The sequence below is a fragment of the Moschus berezovskii genome, chromosome 5, assembly GCF_049115385.1.
Source record: "Moschus berezovskii isolate FMDL1 chromosome 5, NW_MosBer_1.0, whole genome shotgun sequence".
Classification (NCBI taxonomy): domain Eukaryota; kingdom Metazoa; phylum Chordata; class Mammalia; order Artiodactyla; family Moschidae; genus Moschus; species Moschus berezovskii.
This window is the reverse complement of record NC_142464.1, coordinates 53,726,731-53,745,636: the sequence shown is the minus strand read 5'-3', so window position 1 is coordinate 53,745,636 and position 18,906 is coordinate 53,726,731. Positions and strand designations below refer to the sequence as shown.

Here is an 18,906-nt window from a genome sequence, read left to right as displayed (position 1 = left end):
CAGAGACCAGAGAAGGAAACAAGTATTCTCATGCTCATCTCTGCAGCACCTGGCGAGGCATCTGGTAGAGAATTGCATTCAATAAACATTTGTCTCAACATATTTGCTATTTACCTCTAAGATTTTTACTTGACAAACACCACATAGTCAAATGTCTGGTCAAATATAATCCAGTCAAACAGTACTTCTTGGTATAATTAATGAGCCTATAAAAAAAGGATTTACAAAAAAACTTACATCATTATGAAGTAAGAGAAATCATTTTAATATATACATTTTCACTTCAGTCAATTCAACAATGATTGCTAATAGGCATGCAGACTCATTTAGTTTGCTTCAAATTTGTTTATTTCTCAACAGGCAGCAACCTTCCTAATGAGATAGTGAGTTGAACTACTTAAAGAGTACAATGTACCTTGTCCTCAGAGTTTTATCAACTTTAACATTTTCAAAGAGCCCTATGAGGCTGCTCAATACGGTAGTTTTCCCCTGAAATTTCCTATTTGGAGGATGGCAAAACAGTCTAGAATCTTCCCCAGTCTACTGGTTGCTTGTATTCATATCACAGCTTGGCTGGCTAAGAGGTAGAGACTGAATAATATGTAGATAGCCTTCAAGCCCAGCTGAGTGAGACAGCTTCATTTTTAGAAAGGAAACCAAATCATGAAAACCCTCCTAATAGTATGATTTGTTCCACAGTTCTTTTACGAAGGGATGTAATCCTCATGCACAGGACTCTTTATGGCCTTCTAGAGTTTTCTGCTCCAGCCAGCGTTCTCTAGCCGGGTGACTTATTGAACTTGCTGTAGAACTGAAAGCATGAAGTCTCTGTCTACTTTCAAAATTAGAGGTGGCGTTAGTCTTCTCATTTCCGGCCAAATGGATCTGACCACACTTTCAACCCTATAGAAAGAAACATGAATTAAAAACAGGATTCATTTTAAAATTTCCTATCACTTCCCTCAACCCCAAACAAAGAAGATGACATCAGAATGGAGTTGTGCAATTTCCACGAGTTTGAGGTAATCCGGGCAAGCTGCCGGAACCCTGGAATGGAACAGTTGGGCAGCCGTGGCAGCCAAAAGAGATTTTTAAATGGCTCAGAAACTGCCCCACAGTAGGGAGATATGTATCTGGCCTAGTTAAAAAATAAATTAAAAAAAGACCGCTGCCACAAGAGTTTTGGCTAATAAGCTAGAAACCTCTCATTCTAGCCAACTTGGATTGTCTCAAAGTAACTAACCATTCAGCCATAAAGGGAACTTCTGAGCTTCTGTATAAAGCAGAATCCTGCATCAATTAAAAGAGCTCACAAGTAAACAGTATTTTCCCATGAGGGTAGTGTTTAAATAGGTGCTTGGTAAATAAGTCTGCAAAATAGCTATTTATGCTTCATAGTTAATTGCACACTTGTTACATGTTTATGCCCACTTATCGAACTCAAGAGAAACATGCAAACTTGCAAAAACTATTCCAGAGTGAAATATTGAGAGAAAGTCCTAGGGTGGCAACCTCTAAAATGGCAACTGCTGAAAAATAATAACACAATCACAATCTAGCCTCAAAGTGAAAAAGATTTCTCTGCAAAGCACGTACCGCCCCCCACCAACAACGCAGCAGTTCACATGAGATTTTTGTCTTGATTTTTAAGTTTACCTGGTGGCTGCACGTCTTCTTGAACAATACCAGCTCGATTTATGGCTTGTTCCTTCTCTGAGAAACACAACAGAAAAATTACTCTTTAGAGAGGGGGTCGGGGCAGAGTGGTGGAACTCTTTGTATCTACATGGGACAATAAGAGAACAATATATCTGACTGCTATTAAATTCAGAGCTGCCACTGCCCAGAGCTTTTTAGGTAATGGAAGTTGGATCCTATCAAGCAAAAAGACTGGATATTTTCAGTGAAAGAAAGCAAGCCATACTTCAGAAGAAAACTTCCAATGAACATCTTTTCTCAGTGATCTCAGCAGTTTGGAAAGGCAACAAAAACAACAGAAAAAGAACAATTTTGAAAGAACTAGTGGGTGTGATGCGATGAGGGCAGGGCTGTTGAATTGATGGAACAAGTACAATTAACAAGAAAACGATGCAGTTTGTGTCTAAAATGTACTCCACTGAAGGCCTAGACCCAGAGCTAAATATGCTATGTTTTTGATAGGAAATAGAGCAGAAAATTAATCTTTGGGTGGGTGGCTTTGGTTTGGATAATTGAAGCTTCCCTAATTGACTGCAGGTGCTGCACCAATTAGTAAGCCCGTTCTAGTGACAGCAGCTTAGCTGATCTCTTTGGAGATGTCCAACAGGCGAGGGCCAAGAGAAATTGGGCATTTTATGTCTGTGGGCTTCAAGCTCTTTGATACATCTTTCTAAGTGGTTTCAAATAAACCCAAGGGCTGTAAAAACAAAGACTTATTATTTTAAGTATCTTGACAAACAAATCGTGGCTTTTCAGCAGAAAGATTTGGAGCCAAAGGATGTTTACTACTATATTATAGTAATTAAGTGCTGTAATCAAATCTTTGTTTTAATCAGGCTAATAGTGTTTCTTTCAAATCCATATTTAACTCTTCTTTAATATTAGGCCATTTTCTTTATTCTGGCCTCTGGATTCTCATAAAGTTACAAGAAACAGGGCTTTGCCAAATCGAATATTCATCGAACTTGCTTCTCTGGTGATACAACGGAAAGTCAATCCTCAGTGACCTGAGGTTTTATCAATGTTAAGTTTTGCTTTGGCAACTAAAACACTGGGCAGTAGGGATCACCTGAATCTTGACATCCAATTCTAAGTGAGACAGAGAAGATAACAGCATAAGGAAGCCCCTTACAGACAATGGTGACAGTTTCACTGGGCCTCTCTGAAATAGCAGGTAAATGACAACCAAGTCCCTATGGACCAAGAGATGCCAAAGGATGTCTTCCATCTAGAGTGGGTGATAATGGAGCCTCTAAGGTGTCAGACTTTCTAAAATAACTCAACACAAAAGACGATCTTATTTCCTAAGAAGTTGAATTCCTGTGGGATTGAGCCCCACCATGCTGTCACCATGTAAGTCTCCAAGTATGGAAGTGTCTCAAACATGCTCTTAGAAAATGCCAACTGGTAGACTACACTGTCATCAATAGTGCCAGGAACAAAAATAGAAAACACTTTTCATACCTAAAAGGTCCATTCTCCAGTATTACGGAAGGAAGAGATGAGTTTTTTAAAAAACACTTGATTGCCAGAAAGTGTTCTAGATTTCCAGATTTAAGAGAATCAGATAGCCTGGTGTACCGGAACATGTTCTACAAGAGGCAGGTTGTACAAAGCCAAAGAAACTGGCAGTCTGCCAAGCCTCAAAGGAAGTTGACTTCCGGTGACAACAGAATGCCTAATTGTGTTCTCACCTCTTACAATGCAATAGAGAACCAAGAGGAGAGAAAGGAATCCCTGTCTTTACACTTCCTTGCTAATTGCTAATGAGGTTGGAGAGAGGCTGAGGATTTATTTTAAATAGACCATAAACTCTTTATAATCCTTGTCCTTATGCAACCACCTCTTTTTTTCGGCTTGGACGGGCAATTTAAACTGATTTGCAGAACTAGTTCTTACTGAGTGATAACTGGTATTAGCATCCTATCTACATCCCCTGGTTCTTTTATCCATTAATGTTCCATAGTGCTTGAAGTCTTATATAAATTCACAATATGACACAAAGACACTTTATTTGTGAATGTGGGATATGCTTTAAGGTAAAAAAACTGGCCCTCGGGACTCAGCAAATACGTCTTGATGAAGCTGACAGTAGGTGTCTATTTTGCTGTCATTAGAGAAATAGCAGATGTCTCTGGGCCTCAGGAATTGGGCGACACAGAAGTCAGGGGTTTAACTATGTGGGCAAATCAGGATAAGCTAATTACTGACTTTTCGGTAGTGAGCGTATTTCTATCAGGAGTGAAATGATTAAAATGCAAATATGTAGCACTAGGCTGGGAGCTTTGCAATCAATGTCAGTTAGACAAGTCCCCTCAGTGTCTCAGCAAGCCCAACTCTGCCCCCTGGTGCTAAGGCAGCCAGCTGATTTGCAGTTTTAATCGAGGATCCTTAGCTATATTATTCAAAACTTAGTAATACATGCAGATGGGCTCATTTTTGTACAGTAGCAAAAGAGTCTTAAACCCATCTTTTAAGACTTTTTTAAGTTTTAAAATTTAAGACTTTTTAAAGTCTTAAACCCGTCCTTATATTAAATGTCCATACTGTGAACTTTGTGTGACTACTTTATTTAACATTCACAGCCAATGGATGCAGCACACCCATGCCCCAGCCCCCTCAGCGGTCTTGTTAGGGACGGTGTTCTTGGGGAGCAATAGGAGACAGAAACCTAAAAGCAGGTGCAGAATCTTACCTCGGGACCCTCTGCAGTGAGACCACCACCTCAAGAATACCCCCTCCATCTCCTCCTGCCAATGAACCAGTTAAAATACAAGCAACTCACCACCTGAGGTAATTGGCCAGATGTCAGCATCTGAATATGGACTGTATATTACATAATAGCATTATGTCAATATTAAATTTCCTGGATTGGATAACTGTGATTATGTAAGAGAATGTCCCTGTGCTCAGGAAATACACGCTCAAGTGTTCAGGTATCAAAGCTCACAAGGCCTGTGACCTAACTCTCAAATGGCTCAGCAAAATAATAGTAACAGTAATATGTATATAATCTGTGAACATAAACGTATCTCTATGTATGTATGTGTGTACAGACATGTCACATACATATTGGGAGAGAAAGCAAATGTGGCAAAATGTTAACAACTGGTAAATCTAGGTGAAGGACATAAAGGGATTCATTGCACTATTCTTAGATTTTCTCTGTCAGTTGCATTTTTTTGACAACAAAAAAAACACAACTGCAAAACAAGTATAAGGAAGTCCAACAACACTGACTATTTCATGATGATTAATTCAAAGTCTCTTTTAAAAATAGCAAATATAAAATGAAAAAGTACTTTTCTAATGCTCCCACTTTGCTGTAGTCTGCCGGGCGACCCAAGCTGATGTGTGTGCCATGGAAGGGAGTGTGAGCCAGTGGCTGAGGGCACCAAGGGGCCACCGGAAGCACGGGCTCCTCCCAATGCTGGGAACACCTCTGTTTCTCACCAGGGTGTGTGATGGAATCCAGGCAGCTTTGTAAGGCCTGTTAGAAAAAGACTTTAGTCTGTGCAATTCATTTTACTCATGGTGAAAGGAATAAAAAGCATCTTCTGAGCACTTGCCATGGAATAGGGAAAAGGCCCTTTTAAGGTAAGAGGTATTCCTCATCAGGTGACTTCTCACAGGCCTGCTCCAACTACCACACACTGTGGATGGGGGCACAAAGAGAGAGGAAAAATTGAAGGGTCATGGCTCTTTCACCTTGGCTTTGCTGGCAGACACCCTTCTGTCCTACATGCAGGTGAAACTGGGCTTCATTAAGCAGCAGACAAGGCTGGGGAGTTTGGGTCTAGTATTTACCCAGCAATGAATGTGCTGCTGCTGCTAAGTTGCTTCAGTCATGTCTGACTCCGTGCAACCCCATAGGTGGCAGCCCACCAGGCTCCCCCGTCCCTGGGATTCTCCAGGCAAGAACACTGGAGTGGGTTGCCATTTCCTTCTTCAATGCATGAAAGTGAAAAGTGAAAATGAAGTCGCTTAGTCGCGTCCGACTGTTAGCGATCCCGTGGGCTGCAGCCTACCAGGTTCCTCGGTCCATGGGATTCTCCAGGCAAGAGTACCGGAGTGGGTTGCCATTGCCTTCTCCGACGAATGTGCTAAGTGATCCTGAACAAGTCACCTAAACGTGAGGGCTGAATGAGCACAAGGTTCCAGGCAAAACCCTATGGTTTTATGCTTCTCCACATCTAACTAACTTTAGTTAGTTAAAAATGTACAGGATCACAGGAAATGACCTTATTTTGTCTCATTTCACAGGTTGCCCTGAAATGCTGTTATTTTTAAAAGGCCACATTCAGGATCCCTGGCTGGTTCAAAGACAAAATGCAATCAGGCTTCAAGCTGTATCACTTGCATGCTTCCCTAAACATGGGCTCTTCCCACAAACCACATTGGGCGACAGGCTGAAAGCTAAAAAGTAACATCCGGACTCCCCCGCAGAAGGACTGCTGAACTAACTGAATACTCCTGGTTTCGGACTGACAATTGCCATCTCCCCAGGGCTCATTTCAGAATCAGGTATCACGAGTCTAACTGACCTTGTATGCTACCTAACACTTGGTAAAGTCTGGCTGAGTTAGTGAAAGAGCTGAAGATCACACTGAATGTCAAGATGAAATTCAATATGGCAGTCTTGCAATAGTGGCCTGTCTGCTTTTAAATCACAGAAGATCTTGGCTTTATTTTACATAAGGGGCCTTCTGCCTCTTTTCTACTGACTTGAGGCTTATTTCAACAGAGGCCCGGGAACCTACCTACCCGCTATCCAGGCCAGCCAGCATCAGTCAAGCTGGCCCAGCTGAAAGGTCCCGCAGTGACTTGGCTCCTAGGCCCTATATGGCCTGGGCTCCTTGCCAGCCTCTGGCTCCCCTCTTCAAGGACTGGGCGTGTGCCCAGGCCTTCCAAGGACCGTGGGCTTCTCGGTCTGCCCAGAATTCTGGGGACCACAGAGGTATGAAGGAAGCTCAGAAGAAAAAGAGCCAACAAGAGAGGCTAAGAAGGAGTGGATGAAAGGCAGGAACCAAAGAGCAAAGCCAGGAGTGCTGATGGAGGCAGACCACCAAGCCCAAGGAAGAACGCGTCCCGAGGAGGGAGAGTCTGCCTGGGGGTCGTGCCTCTCATGTGTAGTCACCGGACCTCCTGTGTCACAAAGAGAACAGAAGCCAAGGTGACCAGGAGGGACCTACAACCTCCCAAGGTCACACCGCCGTCTAGCTGTATCCATGCCCGCCCTTTCTCCTCAGCTGGTGGAGAAGTGTCCCACCTTGGGTCCAAGGCTCCTCCTTCATCTGACGTGGAGATTCCCCCACCTCCTCCAGCAGCCTTCTTTATCCAGAGACCCTCTTGGCTCCCCAATGCTCCCAGACAAAACAGAACCCTAGCCCCCTCGACCAGCTGCAAATACAATTCCTTATTCTCCTCTTCAGATAGCCCAACGTCTTTGTATAGTCAACCTAATATTTACTCTTCATCCGCTGCAATCTGCCTTCTGCCCACTGTCAAACCACTGAAAGCACTCTTAACAAAATAGTCACTGAGCTTCACCTTCTTTTTGCTAAATCCAATGGATAGTTTCAGTTTTTATCTTCCTTGCTGTCTCTAAGCAGCCGAGCCCTGCTGATCACACCCTTTGCCCTGGAGAGCTGTCTTCCTGGGGCTTATGACTGCAGCCTCTTCTGGTCCTAATGCTCTCACGCTGGCCACTCCTTGTCAGTCTTCTTAGGAGGCCCCTCGTCCTCTGACCACTCGCTCTTCAGACCTTCAAGTGCCAGTGTTCACCTGCATGCTGTCCTGGACCAGCTTGTCGCTTTCAGTCTCGGAATGCTGCCTGGAGCCCCACCTGCTGCCGTGACTCCACTTCCCATCTGATGCTGAAAGGTGCCATCTCTAGCTCCAGCTCAGATCCTGTGGCCTGGCTCCAGACTGGCACGGTCCACCGCCTAGGGGAAATCTCCAGGAGCACATCCAGGTACCTAACACTCAATACATCCCAAATTGAACCAGCCTGTCCCCTCATCCCCCAAACAGACTTCACGTATTCCTTAATGCCTAGCACCACATTTCTTCAACTGTTGGAGCTAGAAAGCTGGGGGCCAGTCTCTTTCCTCTCCCTTGCCTGCCCTTGAGCTAATCAGTCACACATCCCTGTAGAGGATTTATTTCTTAAACCTGGCTCCTGATTTCAGTCCTTCTGCCCAGTCCCATAACCACCGGCACTCTGGTGCAGGTACCATTCTCTCTCCTCAAGTCACAGGAAGCACAGCCTGCCTGGGTCTTGGCCTTCTTACCTTCAACCTTGGCCCTTCCGGCCCCTCTGTCACATACATTCAGAGATGCCTGGAAAGGCTGAATCTAATCACCTTGGTCTCCTGATTAAAACATTTCAATGATTTTCCACCAGCTGGACTCTGAGGACAGGAGAGGGTTATTCAAGTGTTTTAAAATAAGCAAGTGAGATGATCAAATTCCAAGGGCATATGGCACAACAATAGGCTTTTCAACAGGCACAGTGGAAAACCTGGAGTTCCGTACATTTTCTGACACACGTGCATGTATTTTTCCAGTTACAAATTCTCACCAAAGAAACACAAAGATGTATTTCAGAATGAAGAACACTGAAACTAGACAGGTGTGAGACAGAAGGATCAGTGAATAATGAATGTGGGTCAAGAGAGACAATCAGTGACTGTGCAAAACGCTGATGGTCCTGAGCGGTCTAGAGAAAAACAATCAGTGATTGCGTAAAACACTGATGGTCCTAAGTGGTCTGGGGAGCAAGAAACTCAAGGCAGGAGGGGTGGGGAGTGTGGGACAAGAGCGAAGGCCTTCTAAGGTCTTTGTTTATTTCATAGGAGGTAAAGATACTGACTAGCTCTAAATTGTCAAAACGAAAGAAGAAAAACAGAATGTAAAACTTTCAAACTAGTAGAGGGCAAGAAAATTAAATAAAGAAGCCTTGAAACAGAAAAGGAGAGGAAAAAAAGAGACAAGATTAAATAGAAAACATAAGATAGGGAAAATAATCCAACATTTTAAAGATTATCAGACTGGATTTTTAAAAAAAAATCCCAGTTTGGGTTGCTTATAAGACTTAAGGACAAATAAAGGGTAAATATAAGAGAATATATACACCAGGAAAACATTAACCCAAAGAAAGCTGGTAATTATGATGATGTTAAACAGAATTGGGGAGGAATGTTAGGGGATAAAGAGGACACTTACAAAATGATAATTGAAAAAAAAATTCTTCAGAACATTCTAGATTGTGAGCAACAACTAACATGGCCTCAAAATATATAAGTAATAGAATTAAGAATGATTTGGAACCATCATACACAGAACTCTGTACCCCCAAAGAAGACAACATACCTCATTCCAAGCATACGGGGAACATTCACAAAAACTGACCTCACCAAGTCACAAAGCAAATCCTGACCAGCATCAAAGAATCAAAATCACATGGTCTGAATTCTTTGACCACAAAGGCAAAGAAGGTAGATAAGCAACGACAACGTAACCAGAAAGACCAGGGTGGCTGCAGGGTAGAGACTGGGGTGGCTGTGGTGCTGGTGGAGCAGGAAGGCCAACTCAGAGCACAAGGAGTGGGTGACGGGAGGGGCTGGACATGGGTGGGGACAGCAACACGAGAGAAGAGCTCGGACTGACTTGTCCAGTCACATATATCCAGCACCTAACACAGTGCCAGGCACACTGCTGTTAAAATACAGGTATTTGAAAAATAAAAAGGCTAAATAAATGCTAACTGAATGTGCTGAAATGAATCGAAGCTCTGTCCTCACAGTGCATTGCCATGACATGGTCACGAACGCCTCACCTGGGTCTGAGCATCTGCTTAAACCTCCTTGTCTCACTTCCCTGTAGCTCCCTATATTTGAAATGTTTTTACGGGATTCCTAATGTAAAAATATGAGCTTCCCTGGTGGCTCAGCAGCAAAGAATTCATCTGTGAATGCAGGAGACACAGCTTTGATCCCTGGATCAGGAAGATCCCCTGGAGAAGGAAATGGAAACGCACTCCAGTATTCTTGTCTGGACAATTCCATGGACAGAGGAGCCTGGCGGGCTACAGTCCATGGGTTGCAAAGAGTTGGACACAACTGAGCAACCAAAGCAAAAATAAAAAATCAGTATTTCTACACCTTTTATCTCATTTAATTCATTCCAAAACATGTAAATTCAGTCCTACAAACTTCACTGTTACAGATGAGGAAACAGGCCAGGCTCAGAGAGGTTAAGTAGCTCATCTTAAGATCCTGTTCTAGGAAGGGACTCAGACCCTCATCTGACTTTCTCACTCTACCCTCTTAGGCAGTGTGGTGCCCTGGTGTAACAGTGAACGGCACTGGTTCATATCTGGGACCCACTAGTTGTGGGTTCTCGTACAAGTTAATTGTTTTATACCCCAGTCTGTCCACGTATAAAATGGGAATGATGATCACACAGCAACTACCATAAAAGGTTACTATTTGCACCAAATGGGTTAATATATAAAAAGTGCTTGGAAGAGTGTCAGACATATAATCTGTTTTCAATACATATTAGCTCTACAGTATCATTTACCTGTTTAAGGACTCAGTTATAACTCAGATAAGAGTGTCCAAATTAATTAAAATTGAACCAGAAATGTGGGCAGGTGTTGACTGCCTTACATTAAAAATGCTGATATTGTAGCCACACTCTCAGTGTTCAGTTCAGTTCAGTCACTCGGTCGTGTCTGACTCTTTGCGACCCCATGAATCCAGCACACCAGGCCTCCCTGTCCATCACCAACTCCAGGAGTTCACTCAAACTCATATCCACTGAGTCGGTGATGCCATCCAGTCATCTCATTCTCTGTCGTCCCCTTCTCCTCCTGCCCCCAATCCTTCCCAGCATCAGAGTCTTTTCCAGTGAGTCAACTCTTCGCATGAGGTGGCCAAAGTATTGGAGTTTCAGCGTTAGCATCAGTCCTTCCAATGAACACCCAGGATCGATCTCCTTTAGAATGGACTGGTTGGATCTCCTTGCAGTCCAAGGGACTCTCAAGAGTCTAAAAGGCCTAATTTGTCTGTCTTAAAGTGACTCAGACAACCATAGACTATGGACCTGTAAGACTGCTGTTGGGAGACACAGCACAAACCCACACCCTGAACCAGAGGCGGGTTTCTAAATCTCGGCACCATTCGCATGTTGGGCTGAGTAATTCTTTGTTATGGGCGGCTGTCCTGCGTTTTGCACAAACTTTAGGAGCCTAGCCTCTATGTGCTAGATGCCAGTGGCACACTCACCCACCCCACCCTACCCCATGGCACCCATTTTGTGATAAGCAAAAATGTCTCCATAGAGAACCAATGTCCCCGGGAGACAAAATTCACCCCTAGTTGAAAAACCACTGCTCTAGTCTTCCTAGACTGAAACTTTTCTAGGGGGATCCAAAGCAGACCCTCTCGACCCAAGTTCAGCTCTGCTGCTGCGTCACTTCAGTCGTGTCCGACTCTGTGTGACCCCATAGACAGAAGCCCACCACGGTCCCCCGTCCCTGGGATTCTCCAGGCAAGAACACTGGAGTGGGTTGCCATTTCCTTCTCCAATGTGTGAAAGTGAAAAGTGAAAGTGAAGTTGCTCAGTCGTGTCCGACCCTTAGCGACCCCACAGACTGCAGCCTACCAGGCTCCTCCATCCATGGGATTTTCTAGGCAAGAGTACTGGAGTGGCTTGCCATTGCCTTCTCTGAGTTCAGCTCTAGAGGCTATCATAAAACAGTGAAGCAAGGATTCTGTAAGGAGGGATAACACAGATTATGCAAGGCTTCACTCAACCCCATTTTTATTTACCCCACACATGGCGCACAGAGACAGGCTGGAAGGCAGAATGCAGAGACCATTTCAATCCCGGGTGATAAAAAAGAAGCTGCAAGGAAATCTAAGTGTGTGTTTAAAATGCTCTGTCTCAGAAACCAAATGTTGTAGCATTTGTAATGGGCAGAGCATTTACACGGAGCTTTCCGCTTTAGATCGCCAAGCTTTCAGCCTCCGCTAATATTCTCAAGGGGCAGGGCTGGCCCTCTTCCATCTTCAAGATGATTCAGGTTTCCTGGAGAACAAAATGAGCCTCTAATGCCTGATATTTTCTCTCTGACAGATGGTTTCAGATGTATCAAAGTGCTAATCCTTGCTGAGGTATAGGTCTCAAGGAAGCAGAGTTTGGCTTTTAGAATGATAGGACTTGAATGATTAAGGAAGAAAATTACTCCCAGGATATTCGCCATTGTCATGTGAGCAGCCGGCTTAAAACGAAGGAAGACAGCAGAATGTGAAGAAACGATTTGAGGAGAAAGGAGAGGAAAAACTCAAAAATCCAGGTTAACAGTTTAGGTTTGAAACATGTCCTCTCAATGACATCTTTGGGAGTGGAAATGAAATGCCATAAAAACACCTTCAAGCTCAGGATAATTAGGGGCCATCCCTCCCCACAACATCACCATTCCCAGCTTCAGGGTGTGGAAGAAGGCCCAGAAAGGAAGGCGGAAGTTGGAATATTATTCTTGCCACTTAACTAGCTGTGTGTCCTTGGGCATGTAATACAACCTCTCTGAGATTCCCCATCCAAAAAACACTTAATAATAACCTGCCTCAAAATGAGGTTGTATAAATTAAATGATCCAGTGTTAGCCACTCAGTCGTGTCCAACTCTTTGTGATCCCATGGACTGGGGCTCCCCAGACCCTTCTGTACCTGGGATTCTCAAGACAAATACTGAGGCGAGTTGCCATTTCCTTCTCCAGGAGATCTTGGCAACGTGCTTAATGAAGACACATTAAAAAGCATCCAGTGAATACCAGCACGAACTAGTATTTAGTATTGACCTACTATGTCAACTGCTTTTACTACCACCTTTGGGTCTCATCAGATGTCAGGCAGTTTTAAAGATCTTATACAGACACAAGAGACGCAGGTTCGATCCCTGGATTGGGAGGATCCCTGTAGGAAATGGCAACCCACTCCAGTATTCTTGCTTAGAAAATTCCACGGTCAGGGTGGCCTAGCGGGCTACAGTCCACGGGATCGCAAAGAGGCGGACACGACTGAGCGACCCAGCACGCACGCACACACACACGCACACAGATAACTACTACTGAGGATGGTGAAGGTCTCAGTGGTTGAGTCACTTGACCCCGGTCACGAAAGTGCACACAGTCAGAGTCGAACCCGGGTCTCGCTGACTCGTGACCCTCTGTCCACGGCCCCACGTGGGGATGAGGAGGGAGAGCGGGGGAGTTACTAGGGCCAGGCGGCCGCGTGGGGTCAGAGGTCACTGTCACCCGGGCGGGACGCCGCGTGGGGTCAGAGGTCACTCACTGTACTCCTCCAGCCGCATTAAGGGCCGGAAGTAGATGGGGTAGAAGGCGGCGCCGATCAGGGAGATGAAGCCGCCGAAAATGAGAGCAGTGCGCAGGTTCCGGGACATGGCTCCAGCCGGGGCTACCCGGATTCTCCGAGTGCCCGGGACTCTCCAAACCCGGCTCCCGCCGGCTGGGCCGTGACCCCGCTCGGAAGAGGAGGAACAGCTTTCGCTTCCGGGCCTTGGGGGCGGGGCTCTAAGTTGGGGCGGGGCCGAGGCAGAGCGAGGAGGGAGCAGGGCTGGAATCAGAGGCGGGGCCTAGGGGTGGGTGGGGCTAGGGCGAGGTGGGGCGGGGCCTCAGGCCCGGCGCACCGCCTCCCAGGTTGTCCCGGCAGCGCCAGAGGGTGAGCGCGCCGCTGTTAAGAGTGGAGGTTTAATTGCTCATTACTCTCGGTTCCCAGTCCCTCCCCCAGCCGCTACCCGCCCAGCCTAGTTTTTCTCTCAGCTGCCCCTCCCACCGCTCTTCTGACCTCGTTTACCACTCCCTCCTTTACCAACCACGTTTCTTGGTTCTTTCCCCACAACTGATTTGATTTTCCTGACTACATTGGGAGGTGGAGGATCTCTATAGCTCGTTGATTTAATCCTCATATCTTTTACTAAGTCACTTAAGTCGTGTCTGACTCTATGCGACCCTATGGTCTGTAACCTGCCAGGTTCCTCTGTCCATGGGATTCTCCAGACAAGAATACTGGAGTGGATTGCCATTTCCTTCTCCATATCTTTTACAGGTGAGGAAATCTTGGCTTGGCTGCGCGGATTTGGACAAGTCACTTGGCCTAAAGGGCGATTTGAGGGGATTAAAGACAAAAGTGCAAAACGCCTGGCCAAGAAGGCCTGCAAGGGATTCTTAAATAGGAGCCACAGGAGCTTCAGAACCAAGATTAACCTGGGAGGAATGTTATTTCAACATCCAAGCTACAAGCAGATCTTTTCCGACTGATTTGCCATGCCCTCCTCTCTCCTTCCCCTTGCTGGATGTCAGGGTTATGGATGAGGATAGAGAGTGAATAGATATCAGCACAGGGCAGGGAGCCAGCAGCCAGTCCCACTGAAGGGACCTTGGGGCTCTGCCTTGTTGCCTGAGGTGGGAGCCACTGAGGACAGACATCTGCTTCCTCTTCCTATGATTGCCATCCTCCAGGCTTCTATGTCTGCTCTACTGGCACAGGACCCACTCAGGGGTACTGGCAGCTGAGACTGAGATTCCTTAGGCCTTCACTCAATCCTTTATTTTAAAAAAGAATACCAGCTACTGGGGGCTGCGGAGCAAAGAAGATCCCAGCAAATCTTGACCACAGCATCATTATTAGTTTAGGAAATTATCTATGATCCTTCAGAAATGGTGTAGAGGGCACAGGTTTCCTTTGTTTTGGTAGTTTTGTGGTTGAATCAAGCTACTATTAACTTCCATACTTCCAGAAGCATGTAAATCAGGTGTTTGATCTGTCAGCAGGTTTATGGACAGTCTTCTATGCCCTGGGCATCAGGCAAAGTGCTTTTGGAGGCACAAGATGAATAAGACGTGATCCTTGTTCTCCAGGATCCTGCCAAGTGGATGAAGAGAAAGGACATATACATAACAAGATAACTGATGACCCAACTCAGCCTGTTGCTGGTGAGTGATAAGGTCCTGTGGGCTACAGGAGTTCAGAGGAGGAAGACAGATGACTGTAGGGTGAGACACTGGTCCTCGGGCGCTTGCAGGAGCTTTTGAGGGTGAAGACAGAAGACTTCGTGGCAAGGAGGGAAGCTGCAATGTATGCTTTCTATCACGTGATATAAAAATCCCAGGTATAGGACTTCCTTGATGGTCCAGTGGTTAAGAATCTGCCTGCCAGTGCAGGGGACACAGGTTTGATCCCTGGTCCTGGGAGATCCCACATGCGGAGCAACTATGCCCGTGTACCGCAACTACTGAAACCCGTGCTGTAGAGTTCATGTTCTGCAACGAGAGAAACCAGCACAATGACAAGCCAGCGCACCTCAATGAAGAGTAGCCCCCTGCTTGCTGCAACTCGAGAAAGTCTGCAGGCAGCAAAGAAGACCCAATGAACCAAAAGACAAAAATCCCAGTTATAGTGCACATTTTAGCCTCCCAGCATCCACTTCTCTTTCTGTTAATTGTACCCCAAATATTTTTTGGCAGACCACTCTTCTCCCATTCTCAATCTGTGAGGTAAAGTAGGCCTTCTCCCGCTAAGTCCAACCTTTACTCTTTCCCAGCTCTGAATGTTAAACATACAACCAAGCCTGACCAAGCTCTCTTACTCATCACAGGGATTGATTGGCACTGAACTCGGGTCTGATTGTCCAATGTGGCTGCATCCTCCCAGCCAAATGATGCACATAGAGCCAACCGTAGGTCTGTCCCAGCTGCTGGGAGGCTGGATTTGAACTTGAAGGCATGAGACCCTGGAACTGCTGGGGACCACCATTTGGAGACTGAGAATGGGGACAGTACAGCAGAAGAGCTGAGAGTTGGGGGAGAAATCAGATGCACACATTTGAGTGCCTGAAGCCAATTGTGCCCCCAAACAGATTTCTCAGTAACGTGAGCCAATAAAGTCCCCTCTTCACTGAAGCCAGTATGAGTTGGCTTCTGTCTTTTAAAACAGAAGGAGTTCCAGATGAAATCACCATGGGTGTGATTTCATTTGCTCAACACCTCCACAAGCTCCAAATCAAGGATTACCCTATTATTTAGATCAGAACACTGAGAACCAGAGACCTCCCATCACCGACTGAGCCAGGACTGGGGCTGAACTCTCAGGATTCCTAATCAGATAGGCTCTTCCGTGACATCCTACTGTCTTTGTGAGCAGACTTGGCAGATGGCTGACTGAGTCCTATCCACGGAGTGTGTTAAAGCCAGTGCAGAGGATGCCAGGATGTCCTTGTGACGTACCAGTGGCGCCTCCAAGGCAAGAACAGGACCAACATGGGACAGAGGAGCCACCCCCCTCCCCAAGGCAGTGTGGCAAGTAACTGGTGATTCTGCTGCCCCCTCTTGCTGAACCGGAGGTATCAGCCTGGTGAACAGACAGCTATAATCTATACAAATGTCACGTACAGATTGACATGTACAAATGATAAGATAAATGAGATATAAGCATCATTATATTGTCACTTTCCTGCCACTGACTCCTACCAGCTACGACTCTGATCCCAAAGTGCTTCCCCTTTCTGAGAATCCCATAGATCTACAGATTCAATCAGCAAATACTTATTTTACTCCAGACAAAGCCCTGTGCTGGTTGATCAGAAAGGAAACAGTCAGATCAGTATTTGCACATCTGACCGAGGTTCACTGAGCCAGGTTCTGGTGGATGCAAGTGAATTGAGAGGAGAATCTGTTGTCCTCATGGTGGCTACAGTCTGGCAGAGGGACGAGCTGTTGGCTGTGGATAGTAATTATTTTATGGATACTCAGCCTCTCCTAATGATACCTCCTGGTTCTTTTCTGAGGATGACCTTTCTTCTTGGCATTCTTGCTTGGACTGTAAATCCAGGGGCCCTATGCTTTCCTAGCAGTACTGACACCAAGGCTGTAGAACACTTCCCCTGTGCCAGTCACTATGACAGGTTTATACCGTCAGTACTCACCAATCCCCATAGATAGGTGTCCCCATTGCAGGGGCCGATTCTGGAGCAGTGGAAAAAGGACTAGCTCAAGCTCACATGGCTAGTAAGTGGCAGAACCTGGATACAAATCCGACCCTTACCACCCCTCTAAACTGCCTTGCAAAGTCAGTGAGCTCATGTTGTCTGAGTATGGGTTGCTCCAACCAGGCCCAATTGTTCTTTTTCTCCCAGAAATAAGAATCATGAGGATGATGACACAAGGACAGACAGCACTGTTGCAGTGGATTTCCTCCATTGCTAATGGGATTATGGCATTATGATTATGCAATTAGGATTATGGCCTATCTCCCACTTGCCTGGAGTCCTAGGTGTGCGCTTGCCTCCTTGTCCCATCTTGCAGCCTGATTCTCAACTGTTTGCTGTATTCTACAGATCACCCCATATGCTTCCAGTAAACTCCCTTTGGATTTGTTAGTCGGAGTCAGTTTCAGTTGCATGCCACTAGGAGCCCTAATAGATAAAGAAATGCCCACAATTACCTCCAACACGCGGCAGAGATGAAGGGCTTGGGGCTTCATAGCTGTGCTAATGTTTGTGAATGCCAAAGGAGGTTCGGGTCTGGGAAGGTATTCACACAAAGGGAGAGAGAGCTCCAGGGATGAAGGGAGACGGGATGCAAATCAAATATGTCAGGAGTCCTAGGGTGCATATTTTCATCTCAATCACTGAGAGAAAAAAAAAGTCAGTTTGGGCTCCTATGCGGCACTTCCTCCTTCTTGCCGTGCATGTGAAGATTGAATGCTTGCAGGAAGCAGACCACCAGTGGTGTCTCGAAAGGAGTTCAGACAGACATCAAAGTTAATCCGCTCTCTGATCTGAGCAAAATGTGACGAGGGTTTCCTGGGACAGCAGCTCTACTAATTGTGGCACTGCAGCCCAGCTGCTGTCTTTTTAGACTATTGTGGATTCCCAAGAAGTAGCATCACCTTCTGCCGGAAAACAGTCAAACTAGAAGCCTGGGGTTTGGAGAGGAATGAGATCTAACACAGGACCCTCTGGACTTGTTCTTCTGAGAATACGAGAGGAAGCTGGGGAAATGCTTCCCTGTTTTTCTTGAGCTCTGTGGCTCTCTCAGTCCCTACCTGTCTGTATAAATATTTCCAATTTAGATCACTTGTCAAGTTTTTCTGCTTTGATGTGTTCTTTATATCTAAGAATTGAATTGAAAGTCGCTCAGTCGTGTCCAATTCTTTGTGACTCCATGGACTATACAGTCCATGAAATTCTCCAGGCCAGAATACTGGAGTGGGTAGCCTTTCCCTTCTCTAGGGGATCTTCCCAACCCAGGGATCAAGCCCAGGTCTCCCACATTGCAGGTGGATTCTATACCAGCTGAGCCACAAGGGAAGCCCTTATATCTAAGAGATTTCCCCCAAATATCCACCTTAGCTTCTTCCTCTTGCCACGCTATCCACCTTACAGTTATAACTAGTGCCTTTATGACTTCTGGGTGTCTAGACCCAGCCTCGTGTGCCTGATGGCCAGCTTCAGCTTCAAGACCCACTCACTCCTGCTTCCCCTGCCCATCACTTTCATGGCACTGGCTTGGTTTGAGGCCTCACCTGCTGACCTTGGCTACGGCTGTCCAACTTGTCTTGCCTGTGTCACCCTCTTCAGCCACCAACTGTCTCATTTGTGGGACAGCCAAAATTATCTTCTGAAACCATAGATCTGGTCAATCAATTCTGCTTTTCTCAGAAGCCTTCAGTGTCTCTCTAAAGGGTAAATTCTTCATCCAGGACCCCAGGCTCTGATCAACAGGCCATTAAAGCTCTTCTGCTGTTAGGAGCCCTAACATCTGAGTAGCCGTGATAGGCCTGAGACCTTGCTTAGGCCTAAGTTTCGATTTCCTGGAGACAGGGTGCAGGGTGGAGGCTAAGTTCACAGAAATTCCTCCCTAAGAAGATCCCGCCGGCGCCAAAAATAAGAAACTCCTCCCTAGAAAAGTCCCGCCGGCGCCAAAAATCGGGCCAATCAGAGGAAAAAGGGAAATCCCCCAGAAAACCCCCGCGCGCGCGCATGAACTGGCCAATGAGTTTCTGCCAGCTTGATCTTTTGAACAAAAATAGGTGCTTATGTAATCTGAGACTATAAAAACCGCTGTGACCTGGGCTTGGGGCTCTTGTCCTCACTCCACTGTGCTGGAGGAGGCATGAG

General features: G+C 45.9%; 1 protein-coding gene across 1 annotated transcript; it reads right to left on the bottom strand.

Annotated features, from left to right (window-relative positions):
* Positions 1-325: 325 nt before the first annotated feature.
* Positions 326-13,273, bottom strand: SMIM20 (small integral membrane protein 20). Its single transcript, XM_088836268.1, has 3 exons — positions 13,062-13,273; positions 1,657-1,713; positions 326-903 (listed from the first exon to the last, which is right to left on the bottom strand). The coding sequence occupies exons 1-3, from the start codon at positions 13,168-13,170 to the stop codon at positions 866-868; spliced, it is 204 nt and encodes a 67-aa protein (XP_088692394.1). The 5' UTR covers positions 13,171-13,273; the 3' UTR covers positions 326-865.
* Positions 13,274-18,906: the final 5,633 nt, after the last annotated feature.